The sequence below is a fragment of the Canis aureus genome, chromosome 10, assembly GCF_053574225.1.
Source record: "Canis aureus isolate CA01 chromosome 10, VMU_Caureus_v.1.0, whole genome shotgun sequence".
Classification (NCBI taxonomy): Eukaryota; Metazoa; Chordata; class Mammalia; order Carnivora; family Canidae; genus Canis; species Canis aureus.
Window position 1 is genome coordinate 26,883,056 of NC_135620.1, and position 18,186 is coordinate 26,901,241.

General features: G+C 45.3%; 1 protein-coding gene across 4 annotated transcripts in view; it reads right to left on the minus strand.

Moving 5' to 3' along the window:
* KLHL3 (kelch like family member 3) overlaps nt 1-18,186 on the minus strand; it is a 113,315-nt gene that overhangs the window by 62,874 nt on the left and 32,255 nt on the right. For 3 of the 4 annotated variants that reach the window (XM_077911801.1, XM_077911798.1, XM_077911800.1), the window contains exons 4-5: nt 12,288-12,409; nt 3,115-3,277 (exon numbers count right to left, since the gene is read on the minus strand). In XM_077911801.1, coding sequence (XP_077767927.1) covers nt 3,115-3,277; nt 12,288-12,409 — 285 coding nt within the window. Of the gene's footprint in view, nt 1-3,114; nt 3,278-11,381; nt 11,495-12,287; nt 12,410-18,186 lie in introns of all 4 variants that reach the window. The other variant, XM_077911799.1, reaches the window with a different exon arrangement.

The following is an 18,186-nucleotide window of genomic DNA, read 5'->3' on the forward strand; positions in this document are numbered from 1 at the left end:
ATCATCTGTCTACAGGGTCTAGTTGCTGGGATTTGGTAACTACATGGTTCCATCTTCCAGGCTCACACTTCCAATGAAAAATGTCAACTCTAGGCACCAATACTCATTGGTTACCAATCTGCAGGGCCACTTTATGTCCAAATGGAGCCTGGACGTCAAATAATGTAGTAGTTATAAACACTGGCTCTGGAGTCAACGCTATCTGGGTTTGAACACTGCCTCTGTCTCTATCAGCTGTGTGACCTCAACCAATTACTTCACTTCTCTGTGTTTTAATTTCCTTAGCTGCTGCATGCATTAAATGAAATGATATGCATAAAGTGCTTACCACAGGGTAAGCTGTCACCATAGTGCTGTCACCCATAGTGACAGCTCAATAAATGCCAACTAAAAATAATTCATCAGGATGTCTGTATACACACCTGTGTATGCACACACCCACAACACTGACAGCACTCAATCCCTGTGACAGCATCAGAACCAGGTAATACCAAGACCACAGTGTGTTCCAACTACATACTCTCCATCCTCCTGTGGGTGTCTGTCACCATCAGATAGTGAAACAGCCAAAGGGAGAAGACACAGATTGTGAAAGTGTGGGGAATCCAGGCTAGAAGAAGCAGGGAGCCTTGTCAAAGTTGGGGTTTCAGTCCATAGCCCAAACCTCAGAAAACTGCATCAGCAACTACAAAACACAAAACTCTACATGCATGCACACACTATGCAGAAGGAGAAGGCTAGGGGCAGGACAGGGAAGAGAGAGAATTCCTGGCATCTAAGTACTCTCCCTTTGCCCCCATACCAGCAGATGTTCACAATCTGACCTGGGCCTCAGCTAAGCTCTTGGCTCCTGCTGAAGCAAAGCCTGAGCACATCCCTCAAGAAAGTGACCTCTTCAAAGGCTGGATAGAAAGGACCTCTTGAGAAAAAAGTAGAGTGAGGGATAGGAAGGGAAAAAAGGCATAGAAGGGGCAGCAGAGAAAGAAGAGAGTCAAGGTTCAGAGTCAGGAAGAGTCAGCATAATTCAGAATTGGGGCAACTGGGGAATGTCCTTCACAAAAATCATCATCTTAACAACTGGTCCCATTTGGGTCCAAAACAGACTTCAAGGGGAAATGAGAGTCTATGGAGGCTCTTGGGGTCTGGGAACTGATAAGAGAACACAAGAATTCCAAGAAATAAAGCACATGCTCAGTGCCTTGTGGATAAGGCACTAACACAGCACAGGGAGCTGGCAGGTGGACAGCCAGCAGGCCCTCGGCTCATTTCCAGACATGAGCTGGACAGGAGACACAGAAGAGAAGAAAGACAGTATCTGTACAGGCAGGGGGAAGAAGGAGAAGCTTTACTGCAAGGGAAGGAGGGGACCATGCCTGAATTTATTGTTTAAAATAACTAGACCCCAGGGATCCCTGGGTGGCTCAGCAGTTTGGTGCCTGCCTTTGGCTCAGGGCACGATCCTGGGGTCCCGGGATCAAGTCCCATGTCGGACTCCGGGCATGGAGCCTGCTTCACCCTCCTCCTGTGTCTCTGCCTCTCTCTCTCTCTCTCTCATGAATAAATAAATAAATCTTAAAAAAAAAAAAAAAACTAGACCCATTACCTGGGCCATTCATGATCTTTCTTTGTCCTCAGGTCGATATATATCAATGAAGACTTCTGGGGCCCCTGGATGGCTCAGTTTGTTAAGCATCCAACTCTTGGTTTCAGCTCAGGTCATGATCTCAGGGTCATTGCGCTCTGCACTCAGGGCGGAATCTGCTGAATATTCTCTCCCTCCCCTACTGCTCCTCCCCCTGCTCGTGTTCTCTCTCTAAAATAAACAGATAAAATCTTTTTTTAAAAAAATTGAAGATTTCTTTCCAGCTAAATGTGGTGGACTAAACATTCATGTCCATCTCTCCACTCCCTCCCCAAATCCCATTAAAATAAGAGGAGGATAAGCTTCAGCAGAGAAACAAACTGGAATCAGCACATTATCTGATGAACAGTTACTGTTCAATTCTTATAAAAATCTGCCTTACAAGAATTGGTGGTAGGAACACTCATTATAAAAAAGAAAAGGGCAATTTTCTTTTTCAGGAGAGCAAAGACTTCAATTGTTTAGTTTTCTATGATTTCTCTGGCACCTAAAAAGTGTTTAGCAGTAAGCAATCAAGCCATTGTTGAATAAATGTACTCCTCAATGAAGGAGCACAATGTGATCTCATAGTCTATGCCTAGTACTGACTCTGCTACCCTTAATTTAGTATTAATTAGCATTCTTTAGATGTTTTCTAATGTCTGAGATTATAAACTGAATAAATTTCCAGCATGAAAAGGCAATTATCAACCACCTTTCTGATTTAAAACAAAAAAATTTCTGATTGAAAAAGAACTAATTATAATCTATAACTCAGCTCAGTTGTAGAAATGGTATTAGGAGATTAAAAAGGGAGGAAGAGTGTGTATACATGAGGGAAAATCTATGAACGTCAATCTTGTACTTCTGTGAAAAGTCAACAGATATATTTCAAACTAATAAATCCAAAAGAGTGATATGAACATTTTATTTAGATAAATTAAGGTAAAGAGTAGATGAAGTAGCTTTTCGTGAAATCAGAACCTGCACTTTAATTCTTTCAGAACTGGAGGTAACTGGGCCTACAGAAGAAGACGTGGTGTGGAAAGGCAGGGCAGGGGTCTCTGGCTTACTGGCTTAGCATCAGAAGACATGCAGTACTATTTGACTTCTAAAATCTAGAATAGATTTTAAAATCTATAAAATAGAATATGTGGATCAAAAAAAGAAATTTTCTTAAACAACAATAAAGATTTATGTCAAGACCTAGCTCAAATGACTCCTCCCTCTACAAAGTTTTCTCAGACCTCCTTCCTCTTCTCCCATGAAAACGACTGTCTGTACCATCAGTCTGGCAATTAATCCTATTCCACTTGGCTATGAATGGAACTATTCTATTATTAATTATCTTGCCACATGTCTTGTCTCTCCAACTAAATTACAACTGTTTCGTGGGAGAGTGCACTTCTCACCACAGGTGAGGAGTCTACTGCAGACCAGGTGATTAAATCCATAAGCTTAGAAGGGGTAGAGCCTCCCTAACCCCCCGTTACCTGCATAAGCATTGGCCTGCTGAAGAAGGTCGGTGCAGGTGTGCACATCTGCAAATGCGCGGATGCCCAAGCAATTGGTGGGATGCAACTGAGACTGCAGAAAGTCACAGCAGTTCTGCCGAACATCCATGAGCTGCAGCAGGCTGGCTGCCGGTAGCAGCACCTGGAGGAGAAGATGACATGCTGAGACACCAGACTCCTTCAGTAGGGCTTCACCCCACTAGAGCACTGTTCCAGTCATACCACTCCCACACTCAAGGTCCTTGCATGGCTCTCCCCTGCCTATCCAACTAAGTTTGAACTTCCACCAGGACAGCCAAGCCTTATTTCCCCTAACTTTCCACTTCACGGACCCGAAGCACCAACAGATTCTTTGTATCCCCACATTCCACAGCAGTGCCTCCCAATCACTAATGTGTACATGAAATTTCTGGGGATCTTATTAAAATTCTGAGTCAATAGACCTAACGTGGGGCCTGTGTTTCTAACGAACATCCAGGAGATGCCTGTAGCTGCTGGCCCAGGAACCATACTCTGGGTAACAGGCCCCTTACGGACTGAATGTTTGTTCCCTCCTCCCCCAATTTGTATGCTGAAACCCTAACCCCAACATGACTGTAGATTGGGCCTATGAAGAGGTGATAAAGGTTAAATGAGGTCATAAAGATGGGGCCCTTATAAGAAGAGAAAGAGACACCAAAGTGCACATGCTCTCTCTCTCTCTCTCTCTCCAATGTAATGACACAGGGAGAAAGTGACCTTCTGAAAGCCAGGAAGAGTCTCACCAACTGAATCAACTGGAACTTTGATCTTGAACTTCTAATTTTCAAAACTAGGAGGAAAACATATTTCTGTTGTTTAACCCATTGTGTGGTCTTCTGTTATGGCTGCCCAAGCAGACCAACACAGATGGGGTCTCCTACTTGGCTGCACAATGAATCACCCCTGGAGAATTTTTTAGATACTTATGCCTGGGTCTCAGCCCCAAAGATTTTAAGTTAATAGGTATGAGGCATGGTCTGGACAGTGATGTGTTTCTAAAGCTCCTCGGTTTTTAATGTATAGCCAAGTTTCAGAAAGCACTTCTCTGTAGTAACGAAACATTTTCACTCAGGTGCTTACTAAATTGTCCACTATTGCCTTCACTACTTAATTACTAAGCATTTGTGTGCCAGGTACTGGTCTAGGCTCTGGGGTTTAGTGGTAAATGCAGTAAGCCAGACCTCTGCTCTTACAGAGCTTACAATCTACTGGAACAAAAGAATGACCCTCAAATCCCTCAAGACTCAGGCAATAGCACTGTATTCTCTCCCATCTCACAGATTAAGTGTAAGGAACATCTCAAGGAACATGCTCAGAAAAAGGAGAGAGATGTTTCTCTTTAAAAGGTCACAGAACACATGGGTATTTACACTATATCTTGGAAAACAGAAATAGTTCCCTGCTCAGGTGTGTGTGCATGTGTTTTTCCTAAAATCCAGGAAAGACTGGCTTGAGCAGGGCAGATGGGTGCTCAGACGTCCAACTCCACTGTAGTTTCTGGAGGACTTTCCTACAGCTGCTAAAGCCTGACCCCTGGATCAAAAATCCAGAAGAGATAGCACAGTCCTACTAGACCCCAATTCTGCTCCCTCCCACTCCTACCCTAGGGAAAGAATAAACATTCTGAGAGTGACTTTCCAAAAAGAAATTAAGAAAATCACAGAGCATTACAGATTTATTTGAAGCTTAGCTCGGGACCCCCAGCAACTATTTCACTTCAAAACAACCCCCGCATCCCAGGCCTTTGCTCTCAGCTGCTCTCCTGGCTCCCAGAGAGAGCATCTGGGCCAGCTAGACTCCAGCTGTTCTCATCCACAACGGCTTGCCCAAGAAGACATGGGCTACAGATATATCTGTTTTCTTGATTCAGAACACTATAAAAGTCTTTTTTATCAAGCGATTTAAATTCTAGACCCTGACTTTCTCCCAACACATAGCTGAATGCCTCAATCAAGTGAGGCCAAAAAACCTGCCCCACCGCCCATTCTTGGGCCTTGTCCCTCCACTAGGATAAGCAGCTAAGTTTTCTTTGGACTGAGGACACAGGACTTTCAGTGTTAAAACTTGGGTAACTAGTCACTTTTCCTCATCCCTGCCCACCTGCAGAAACCACCAAGAGCCTCCCCACCAGTAGTCCTACTCCCAAGCTAAGTGCCTACTCTCCACAAGGCAATCACTTCCATCCTAGGAGTTTAACTTCCTCCCTCACACAGCTGAGACTTTCAAGTTCTATAAAGCATGCTCCTCTCCCTTTTCTCTTCCACTCTCCTGTGTCCCCAACAGTAAATCTACATCATGTCCTTAGTATTTTTTTAAGCCATTGGTTCATTTCAGAGAAGGAGAAAAAAAAAATGCCCACTTTTGGGAGTTTTAGGCCATAAGATAGCTCCAAATCTGACCATCTGAGCTCCATCCCCACTAGGCAGCCACCAACCCCACTAAGCAGCCATAAACTGGGAACCTCAATTAACCTGTGAGCTTGCTCAGACTAGCCAAACAGATTCAAGGACCAGATTAGTCTCTGCCTGCTAGTTAGGTAGACAACCATTAACCATTCTTGCTGAATACACACCAGGAACGGAAAGCTGTGTTTTAAACCCCAAATGACCTTTATGATAACCCTTTGACCAGCGCTAGCTACACACTCTACAGTTAGGGCCATACGTTAACCGATCATCCTGGCTTGCTAAGACTTTGCCAGTTTGAGTACTGAAAGCCCTCTGTCCCAGGAGAGCCCCCTCAGTCCTGGGCAAACTGGGGTGACTGACCATGCTAGGGACCAGGAGTACCAAGACCACAGTGTGTTCCAACTGCATCCTCTCCATCCTCCCATGGGTGTCTGTTAGCATCAGATAGTGAAAGGTAACCAGATACCTACAAACCCCTGGTGGGGAGGAATAATCAAATGTTGTCCAGCATGCACTGTACTCAGTGGTAGGCCAAGTCCCAAAAAGGTCAAGCTGAGAAGAGGCAGGAATGGGACAGCAGCCCTTTAAGCCCCAGAGAGGAGGGTTTCTGAGAGTACAGCCCACCCCCAGATGGTATTCCTAGCCAGGCCCAGATGACAGCACACCAGGGACAAATAGCCCCTTCCCTTTGCCCTCTTTTTCACTGCAAAGACAGCGGCACAGTTTGGTCCTTAAATTCTCAAGCTCATGACAAATAGCTGAATAAATTAAATAATAAATATTTCCTGAACATATTCCTCAGGTTATACTTCCAGTTTTTAAAACTTCCACAGATGGAGCTACCCACATAGCTTTTCCCTACTGTTCACAAAACACACTCAGCAGGCAAAAATTATAAGGTTTTCCACCTTTCAACAGCCCCCCATCCTGTTTAGGTCCACTCCTGCCCAAAAGCATTCCCAAGATGGCTTCAAATGAACAGGGGCTTGTGGTTTCTCTAATTGCTCCTTCCCTCTCTTTGATCTTATGCTGTGATTAGCTATGAGTCAAAGGGCCTTTTCTTCCCACTACTTGCTTCATACAGGAAGGCGTGAAGAAAGCTGAGGGCAAAGTCTGAAGGCTGGAAGGTCTATCACTGCTCAAACTCTGCGTCTCAGGGAAAACTTGGGGCCCCACCCGTTGGGGTTCTGGGGGCTGCGTGCAATGGGAAGAGACACAGACCCTCTGAGGCTGTGAAAGAAAAGAGAGCAAAACATCCATAAGGGAGCTGTCCGCACTTCCCTCTCCCACATCAACAAGGGCTTTTGGAGGATTTCCTCTTCTCTTATCTCGCGTGCAACTCGACTCCCTTGAGGGGCAGCGTAACAGGCGGTGAACAAGAGGCCAAGCTCAGGTCCTCAGCTTGGTGGGATCACCAGGACAGCCCTGTTTGGCCCCTGGAAGGAGGAGGCCGAGACTGGAAGAGCTGCTAGCTGGAACCACCACAGGGATACGCGATGGCTTGAGGTCAAAAAGCTTTTAGCTTGTCTCCTGCCATCCCGGCATTTTAGCTCTGGAAAATGAGCTGTGGAATGACCCTCAGTAGAGAGTTTACGGGTTTCCCTCCAGCTTGCAAATTGCCTCCCCTCCATTTTTCACGGGCAGGCCCCGTTTTGTTTTTTTCTCTCCCTTGGATAACATGAAAACACAGCAGAGGATATCCCGTCACGGAGTTTGTTTCCTCTGACAAAAACAAAAGGAAATGCCCTGCCTCGGAAAGCACCTACTCCTGGAATCTCAGGGAGGCAGGGCCAGGCCTAGAGGGAGGGAGGAAAGGAGACCACCAACCAGAGGGCCCGGCGAGAGGCCCCAGCCCCAGCCATGCAGTGGGTTTGTCTCTGCCAACACCAGGCATGAGGCCTGGCACAGAAACATTATTTAATAGAAATATGTTGAAAAAAGAAGAAAGAAAGTGGGGGAGGGAAGAGAAAGTTTGAGAGAGAAGGAAGGAGGGAGGACAATGTGTAGATGAACAAGAGAGCTAGCAAACTAGCACTGTGATGAAAAGTGTCACTCAGAATCTTGACTTCTCCATTTATTGGCCATGTGACTAAAGGCAAAGGGCTTAACCTCTCTGTGCACTGTCGCTTCAACAGTGACATGAAGGCAATAGTGGTTCTGCCTTCCAAGCCTGTTATGAGAATCAAATGAGAGAATACATTTGAGGCCGTCAACAGAGCACCTGGTGCACAGGGAGGGCTCAGGTAAGTTCATTTTGGTCATTATTAATTATTACGAGCCTTTAAGTCACAATTCCGATTATTCATTCATGTAACAAGAAACTCAGGTTCACCACATCGAGAGAAAACAGGGAGACGAGTAAGCAGGTTCAAAGCCCAGTGCTGCTACCTACGTAAGTACTTGGGAGCATTAGCTTCTTCGACTAGAGAAGAGCGACCATTTTTGGTCCAAATACTGGTTTGGTGAGGTGATGAAGTTAAATGAGATGATACACATGAAGTGGAGGATACATGCTTGGCTTCCGGCCAGGGACATCAAGTGACAGCGCTACGGTAGTTAACTCCGCCTCCACGGAAGGGCCAGGCCGGCACCCAGGGCCCGGGCAGCCATGTGGCCCAGCAGGGTGGCGGGTGGACCTCTGCAAGCCGCTCAATAAGCCCCAAGCCTGTGACTGTTGCTCCTCAGGCTTGGGGGCCCCAGCACCTCCACTGGCTCCTAGTACCCCAACCCTCCACAAAGGCCGTCTCCACAGCATGGGAGCCACTGCCTCCTCACGTTTGTCACAGCAGGAGAAAGCAGCCATGTTCTGATCTGAACTCTCTCTTCCCAACCCTTTCTGTTGTTTTGCCTCAGGGCAGTCCCACCAAACCACATTTTAAAGGGAGGGGGCACAAGGTAGACAAACAGTACATGTCACTGACACCAGCAGCACACAGGTCCCTGAGGGCTCCGCTGGGCCTCTCCTCATGCCACTGGCCCCCCAACGGGCTCCTACCCCAAAGGACACACGGAAACGCAGAAGAGGGGGAAAGCCTGACCTGCTGGTCTTCCTTCAGGAGGTGGGCCCCGCCCACCATCATCAAGGCCGTGACAGCCATTCCTGGTGTCCTGGGCACCTCGACCCTGGCCCTACCACAATGGAGGCAGAGGCGGGGGCAGTCCATGTGCTTGACCGCCTGTCTCTACCCCCAGACCCTGTGCTTGTGGTGACAGGGCCTCTGTACCCTCACACCAACCCCCTGAGAGGAGGTGCTGTACTGTACCCATAGTAAGGATGAAATCACCAAGGCATAGAAAGGTTAAGTGATTTACGTAGTGTCTCGCAGCTAGAAAATGATGGAGCTAGGATTTGAAGGCAGACAGTGGGACTCAGGACCACCTAAGAGAATGGGTGCAATCATGAAAACAGACCTTTGAGGCAGGGTATTGGGAGGCATCATGAGAGGCTCTGCTAGAGGGGAAGGAACACAGATCAGAGGCTGACACAGAAAATGTCTTCTCTGGCAACAGAACTCACTGCATCCTATGCCCTCGCTCTAGATGGGAACAGAACCCTGCAGGGGGGCGAGGCCTGAGGAAGAGCACTCTATGCCCTAGGGGTGACACCTCGGCTCTGAGCCAGGCCTCTCCATCCAAACTCAACCCCTGCCTCACTGCTACATCTACATTTTTTTTAAAGGTTGTATCTATTTATTCATGAGAGACATGGAAAGAGAGGCAAAGACATAGGCAGAGGGAGAAGCAGGCTCCCTGCAGGGAGCCCAATGTGGGACTTGACCCCGGGGTCATGACCTGAGCCAAGGCGGAAGCTCAACCGCTGAGCCACCCAGGTGTCCCACTACTTCTACTTCTTTCTCTGAACCTGCACATCTTCACTCTGGCCCCTTGCCCTCCCTCTATAAGGTAGTTTTACAAGAAGCAGCGGTGAAGCCAGGTTATACAGAGTCCTCTGGTGAGTCTATCTGCTGCTACCTGCCATAAGAACTAAGAATGCAGGGTCGTACACTCTACCACTGGGTTAGACCAAAGCTGCAAAGATAAACACCCAGCCAGGAGATTAGGATCCAGAGTGGAACGTCTTCTAATTACCCAAGTTTGTGAACACTTTGTATTTTCCTGGGGGTTGGGTGGGGAGGTCCTCAGCAAATACGCGATAAAGAAGGAAGAAAAAGCTGCTTCCAATTATACAATCTACAACCCCATCTATAGTGTTGAGGGGGCGGTCTTAGTGTCTTAAAACAACACAAATTCATTTTCTGACACTTCTGGAAGTCATAAGCCCCACATGGGTCTCCCTGGACTGATACAGAAGTGTCAACAGGACTGCATTCCTTCTGAAGGACCTAAGGGAGGGCATGTTTCCTTGCCTATTCTGCTTATAGAGGCCACCTGCATTCCTTGGTGTATGGCTCCCCAGGGTTCAAAGATGGAAGCATCAAGCTGAGCCTTTGTTGGGTCACATCTCTCTGGTTCTCCTTATCCCCCTCCCCGTGCACTTTAAAGAGCCCCCATGACTACACAGGGCCTGTGCAGATAATCCAAGGTAACCCCCCATCACATGTTCTGCTGATCAGAGACACTAATTCCAGCTGCAAGGTAAATTCATCTTGGAGAGTTAATATATTCACTGGTTCCAAAACTAGGACATGAACATTTGGGAAGAGGGGAACCAGGGGGGAGGGGGCCATTACTCTGCCAACCACATTATATGATTAATAGTTATTGATTAGGGGCACCCGAGTGTTGGAGTTAGTTGAGCACCCAACTCTTGGTTTTGGCTCAGGTCGTGATCTCAGGGTTATGATCTCAGGATTGTGAGATGGAAGCCAGCATAGGGCTCTGTGCTTAGCAAAGAGTCTGCTTGAGGCTCTCTTTCCCTCCACCCCTCACTCTCTCTGTCTCTAAAATAAATAAATATTTTTCTTAAAGTTATTAATTAGACCCTAATGCAAGATTTTAAAAAATTATTTACCCCCTGTAAATTTTTAGGTTGACATTGAGCATTTTTCATTAGAGCTGCAAAGGATTTAATTTTTTGCATCTTATAAATCTCAACATTTGCATCACTTTTTAAAGTATTTCAGTGAATATGAATGTGACGATAATGTAACTGTCAAACATGTAACATGTTTTCTCAATACATGCACTATACTCATTTTATACCCAATTACTCTGAACTCACTGTTACTGCTCAAAAGTCAATTAGGTGTTTCAATTCTGCTCCTAGATCTGAGATGGGAGTTCTCTGCTGCCTGCTCCATTCTGGACGAAAAAGATCAGAAAAGAAACGGGATGGCCATGTGTTTTACTGGGTATAAAATATACCTCACTTGTAAAAGGTCAAGGGATTATTAGATTAGATCACTGTACAATCTGAGAGTCTGTGCAGAAGCCAGAGACAAAGCAGGCTCTATCGAAAGGCGGGCTCTGGAGGCTCGAATACAGGGCACCTCCAGACCCCCAGCCCGCCTGCACCCTCAAAAGGACCCTGCAACCACACCAAGCTAACTCCCACTCATATGCAGGCTGCAGCTTAAATCCCATCTCCCAAAAGAGCCCTTTCCAGATCCCCTCACACATCCAGACTGAGTCCCCTTGACATTTTCTATCATGTTCCCTTCCTTCAAAGAACTTAGCATGATTTGTGCAGAAATTGTACGCTTATTTGATGAATAATGTCCTCACCCCCAGACCACAAACTGCATGGCAGCAGGCAATGGAGTCACTACTGCTGTCACAACCACTGTGCTCAACAAAGTGCCTGGCATATAACTGGCACACAAACATTTGAGTTGAATTGAATGGATAAATGATTACCAATGTAGTCTCCCAAATGCCTTGATCCTGGTAAAGGAGGTGGGATTCTGGATAAGGGAAATAGGTGTTCTGGTCACTGGAGAGGTATCTGCCTCACAATAAATAAGGTGGAACTGTATGTTTAAAAGAAGAAAGAAGAAAAATCCTTCGCATCACCTGTAATTTCCAGCACTTCCCTGAAAGAGTAAGGCCCTTAATGACAAGAAATAGTATTTCTGTGTTTAGCCCAGGGGCTTGTGGGCTTCCGGAGTGGGCCATACCCTCAACCATCTCCTGACTGAAGCAGGCCACTGCTTCCTCGTGTCCCCACAGTAAAGACACACAGCTTGGGGCAACGCAGTATCTTCACTGACTCTTTTCAAGGTTCCAAATGGCTGAGGGTGAGGGCAGGGAAAGGAGGAAAAAGCACACATTTCACAGCTGCACTCCCCTGCTGAGGCTCATACCTGGTGCCTGGTATCTCCACCTCTGAGCATGAGTGCTCAGGGAAACTTGGCTGACTAATGTAGAAACAGGAAAAAATTTTAACAGCCTCACAATCCATACTGCAAATCCCTGAGATGGCATGATAACTGGGGAGAAGTGGGGTCACCCAAGCTTTTAGTTCTTCCTCCATCCAGTGTTTGAACCAACATGAGATAAAGACATTTTGCTCGGGGCCCAAGCTCATTCTGAGGTATCCTGGCTTAGCAGCAAAGAGCATGGGGGCCACTGTCAGGCACGCATGAGTCTGAGGGTCGTTCACCCACCCACATGCCATGTGATGCAGAGCAGGTCACGTAACCTCTTTAGAGCTTTGATTTCCTCTCCAGCTACCCAATGAGTTGTTCTGAAAGTTCCGTGAAATGAGGCTATAAAATGGTGGCCCTAAGTGTGCAATGAGCCACTAGCTCGGGCTGAGTTTACCTGGACGTTCTCCTCGGTCACCTCAATCTCTGCCGTATAGATGTAGTCAATCAGCTTATTCAGCGTCCTCCCATCCACATCCTTGATTTCAATCTTCTTGGCTTTACTCTCGGACATGTCACCTGCAGTCCAAAACAAAACCAAAATGGACACAAACTTGGTGCTTAACTTTCAGTCTCCTGCCCTGTGTTGGCAGCATAAAAGCACCAGGAGGCAGCAGAAGGGATTCAGGCATGGAGGAGGATAAAACAGCTGACATCTAGGTCACACCAACTTTGGGTCTGAAATCATTCGAATTGGTCTGAAGCCAATTCAAAGCATTCCCCCCCCCATTCTATTGGTTGCCCATTTCCATTCTGATGGCACATCTGTGTGCAGTAACTCATTCAACCAACATTTCCTGTAAACATATACACACAGGGCCAGGAAAAGTAAATAAGATATATACCTGTCCTCAAGGAGCATGTGGTCTAGCACGGCAGATATATAAAAATACATGAAGTGGTAAGAGCTTCCTTGAGATCTATACAAAGTACCAGTATAACAATAACACAAAGTCACATTTACTGAATGCTGTGGCTAAGCGCTGTGGTAAGCCCTTGGAAGTGGTGCCTCTTTCGATCTTCACAATCACCCACAAGTTTCATTAATATTATCCCCATTTTACAGATGAAGAAAATGAGGCACAAGAGGGTGGAATTTCATTTTGCCCAAAGTCATACATGTAGGAAGGGGCCAGGCAGGGACTGAAACCAGGGAGGAGGACCCTAGAGCCCACACTCATAATCACTACTCTATACTAAATCTCAAGAATGCAGAAGATGGAGCAGCAAATCCTAGGAAGCCATCCTAGTAGGAGGTTACAGTTAAGCTGGGTATTTCCACAGGCAGCAAAGATGAGGGAGCACGAGCTGGATGCAGGAACCTTGTAAATGCAAAAAAGTATCAAAAGGACAAATGTGAGGAACAGTGAGAGGCTGGGATGGGTGACAGCAAGAGGAAGCTGGAGAGGTACCAGGGTTTGCGGAGTCCTGTAAGTCGTGCAAATGACGTTGGACTTCATCCTAAGTGTAGCAACACTAAAAGGTTATAAACAGAGAATGATATCAACAGATGGGTATTTTCAAATGAAAGTTTGAATGCAAAAAAAAAAAAAAAAAAAAGTTTGAATGCATGGTGGAAGCTGGATCAGAGGCAGGGAAAACAGTTGGGAGGCCCTGATAATAATCCAACAAAGGAAGGACAGAGCCTGTGAACTAGGGCAGCAGTAGCACCACATCTGCTGACCTGAGGCCCCGACCTTTGGTCTGTCCTCTCTAGATGGCACATGGGTTTATTAATAGCCAAGTTCATTCCACAAAAGCTGCTGCTGATTTCAGAAGGAAGAGACAGGCCAGACATGTGTCTTTGTAGATTGAAATAAAGGGCAACTTGACTGCAAGAACAGGGATGCAGAAGCCCTTGTGTGAGTATGAAAACAGAGCCTGGGTAGTTGTTTTCTCTCTGTGGAATGTGGGCAATGGAGCCAAGAAAATAAAGTACAGTACAGTGTGTGGGCTGCATACGCCCACCTCCAAGTTTCACGGGCTGCACACAATGCCTCCACCAATCCACAATTCCCATCCAAACACAGTCAGAGATGTGAATGAGTCTGCAACAGGGAGGCAAGGGAGGAAAAACACTGTGAACCCTGCCCACTCCCTCCACTGCCGGGTCAGGTAGACCAGAGACCTCCCCCCCGTCCCTGCTCTGTCTTCCCTCAGGCTGCTGGTAGAAGCTGGTGAAAAAGTACCAAGGGCCCTGTAGCAGGACAGAGGGATGAAGGGGAAACAGGAAAGGATAGTGGATTTCTACTGCACCCATTAGACAGGCTCTCACCATCTCCCTCTTGAGTTTATTCCAAGACCCATAAATAAAAACACACACCCAAGGAAATCAGTTCAACTCATCTCTTTTAATAGCTATTAAGAAGTTCATCAGTAAGAGTCCAGTTGATAAATATAATGCAAACAATAATTACAGTCAATTCTTTGGTTAAGAACTTGGGCCTTAGAAAAAAAAAGACTGAAAGAGGAAACCACCTGAATGCAAGAACCATGAGATTCAGTAGCCCTTATGTGAGTGCAAAATCAGAGCCCAACCTGATTGTTTCTTCTCTGTGGAGTCTGTACCTGAGAGTCATATTAGTCAGTCAGTTTTGTAACTTTGGCTAAACAAGTGCAAACTCCTGGAATTATATGAAAATATAAGTATATATGGGCAAAAGTTGTATATTTCTGGGGAATGAAAGATCATTCCTACTAATCAAATGTACAGCAAACATTAAGACACAGTTTTCTAGATGGTAGAACTTTAGGGGATTTTTTTCCTGCTTCTTTAACCTGACTTTGATGTTTCTAATTTTCTAAATGAAGTGCTTAAGACTTCAATAAGCAAGGAGTGAAAAAAAAACATTGTGAAAGAAAAATCATGGCCTCAAAAACAAAATCTATGTTTTAAGAAAGTTCCCTTACAGGAAGTTGGAAACCTGACACAGACTTGTCAAATCCAATCTTAGTATTTCTTAAGGCTGAGCAGAAATTACTGCACCAAACTAAGGCTTCAGCTTAAAACAGACTCTGAAAGTGGTCACAATAATAGCTACTGCTGTGTGCCAGCACCTCTCTGCTAAGGGTTTACACACATTGTTTCATTCGATCCTTGTAACAACCCCAGGAGGTAGGTACTATTTCCATTTTACAAATTACAGAACTGGCATTTCAAAAGGTATTTGCATATAGCCAGTGAGAGACAGGGCTGGTATTTGCATCTTGGCTTAACTATAGACCGCATTTCATTTCTCATAAATCCCTGTGTAATTTAAACCTAACCCTAACTAATGACCTCGATAAAAGTATTCCCAAACAAGGCTTTGATCCAAATTCTGAGGACAACTTAGTACATAAGACCCAGGCAAACAAGAACCAAGAGGGATGAGATCTTATCAAGGTTATGTGTCAAAATATCCTCAACACCTAACAAAGTGCTTGGCATATAACAAGCCCTTAAAAATTACTTGTTGGAGGGGGGAAAAAGGGGGGAAGAAAAGGGGCTTCCTCTTGGTATCTCATAATTCTAAGGACTCCAGTAATTCCTGAGGGGCAGAAGCCAAAAAAGGCTTTGTCATTCTTGCTCCTTTCCTCACTTCTACTACTCTGACAACATATTTCCAGAAAACAAAACATGAGCCCTATTTGTCCTTCCATCTTCAAGGTCAACCCAAGAGCCCTTTTCCTCTGTTTTTCCCTAGAGGCCCAGCCCAGCCAGCTCACATTTGAACTTTCAGAAAATGTTAGGTGCACATCCTTTTAATCCCTTCCATGTCTGTTTGTCATCAGTATCATGCATGACTGTTCTTCCAAAAAGAACATGATTCAATCAAGGGCAGATATTCGTTCATTCATTCATTCATTCACCCGCTCATTCATTCACTCATTCATTCAACAACCATGTATCAAAAGTCCCTGTGTGCCAAGCACTGTGGTAGGCCAGAAGACACCAAGATGAGTAAGTTATGGCCCTGCCTTCATGGAGCTCAGTCCAACGGAGAGAGAAACAAGTAAACCAACAATTACAAAGTATGTTAAATACTAGAAAAGAGGGCTCAGCTTAAAGCGTTCTTAAGCAGGGACTCCTGTACCCTGAACTGTATGCATAACGATGACCACACAGGAACTCATAAATGCTTTTTAGAGGACAGACTCCATTGTTTTTATCAGACTGATTCATGATGGTTAAGAACTGCTGATCTAAAAATGAGATCTGGAGAAGGAGTCATAGTTACTCAGAAGAGAAGTTGAGTATGAGGAAGAATATATATTCCAGGCAAAGAGGTAAGAAAGAACACGACCTGTTCTAGGTCCCTAAGAGGTTGAGTCTGGCAGAAGCACAGAGTGCAGAGGGAGGAACAGGGAGACAAGACTGGAAATATAAGCAGGATCTAGACCACCAGATGGCCTCATGGGCCATGCCAAGGAGTTCAGACTTCATCCTGAGAGCAGTGGAAAGCCCCTGACAGACTTTAAGAAGCTAAGGGATCCATCATATTGATATTTTGGAAAGTTGCTATAGCTACAGTGTAGAGAATGGCTGAGGGTGAACAAAGAAAACAGGAGGCAGGTTGACCAATTCAAAGGCTACCGCAGGAAATTAGGTGAGAGATGATGGTGGCATGGACTAAAGGACTAGGTCTTAAAGTTCTTTAAAGCCTCAGGCTGTACCTTAGGACCTTGTACATAGACATCTATGGGAAACAGAGAGCCCAGGACAGCAAGCAATCCCATACTCCATCAGGCCAAGTGATGATGGGCGTTCATACCCTGAGCCCACGTATTCTTTTTTTTTTTTAAGATTTATTTATTTATTTATTTATTGAGAGACACAGAGAGAGAGAAGCAGAGGCACAGGCAGAGGGAGAAGCAGGCTCCATGCAGGGAGCCTGGCGTGGGACTCAATTTTGGGTCTCCAGGATCAGGCCCTGGGCTAAAGGTGGCACTAAATCGCTAAGCCACTGGGGCTGCCCCCACATATTCTTTAACACTTGGTTCCTTTACCACCATATGATGGGGTTGTTTTGTTTTGTTTTGTTTTTTAGAGATTTATTTATTTACTCACTTATTTATGATAGACACAGAGAGACAGAGAGAGGCAGAGACACAGGCAGAGGGAGAAGCAGGCTCCATGCTGGGAGCCCAATGAGGGACACGATCCCAGGACTCCAGGATCGCGCCCTGGGCCAAAGGCAGGCACCAAACAGCTGAGCCACCCAGAGATCCCCGATGGGTTTGTTTTTAATGTACCTGGATGACACGTAGGGACCCATATGGAGTATAAATACTCTAGTACACAGAACCCATAGTGAAGGGCATGACAAAGAAGACAAAAACTGACTTAGCTATTGGGATAAAATTAGCTTCCTTGGGGATGGAGGTGCTACATAGGGGAGGGAGCAGGGGAATCTAAGGTGATCCATATTCACAGGACAAAGATGGGTGGAACACAGCCTTGCTGGCCTCTACAGTGGCTGTGCTAAAGGAATGCTGCATGTTACTGATGGCCCATCCCAGATCTTCTCACAAGCTGGCTGCCTCCTGACACTCTCCTGTGGGTACTCAGATCTGTTTCACATTCTTCCATGTTATTCTGGGCAGGACATGGTCAAGGAACAGGGTGATATCTGGGGCACTTGGGCAATATGAACTCAGGACAAAAAAAAAAAAAAAATGTGTTAAGCCTGAGTAAAAAGATTGTAATCACATCATTCAAGTCAGAAGAATGTCACGAGTATTTCCTTTTCATTTTGGCCTTAAACATGCTGAGAGAAATGGATTGAACAAGAGTCAGCTGGGCCTTTTCATGACTAAGTTTATGGATTTTGAAGCTGAACCTGATCATCAGAACAAAATTTTACAATGTTATTTTTTGTTTGTATCTCTTCACCAAGGTTTAAGCAAAACCAAGGAGCCTCAAAAAATACACATCTCATATATTGTTGATTGAAGTATAAGCTAGTACAGCTGTTCAAAACACTTTGGATTTTTGGCATGTGCCTCACAAGTCTTTAAAGTGTGCATGCCTTTATTCTAGGGATCTATTCTAAGGAAATAATCATAAGGTAAATAAGATTAAGAGGCAGATTCCCATTACAGTATCACTTATAATAGCAAAATATTAGAAAGAATTGTTTTCTAACCAAAAATGAAATTGATTTTCAATTAGGATATATACAACGGAATCTTATGAACCCATTAAAATGATGATGTAGAAGTGATTTCACTGATGTGAAAATATATTGACCATATAGTGCTGGTTTAATTAAGCAAATTTTCTTTTTTTTTTTTTTTCAATTAAGCAAATTTTC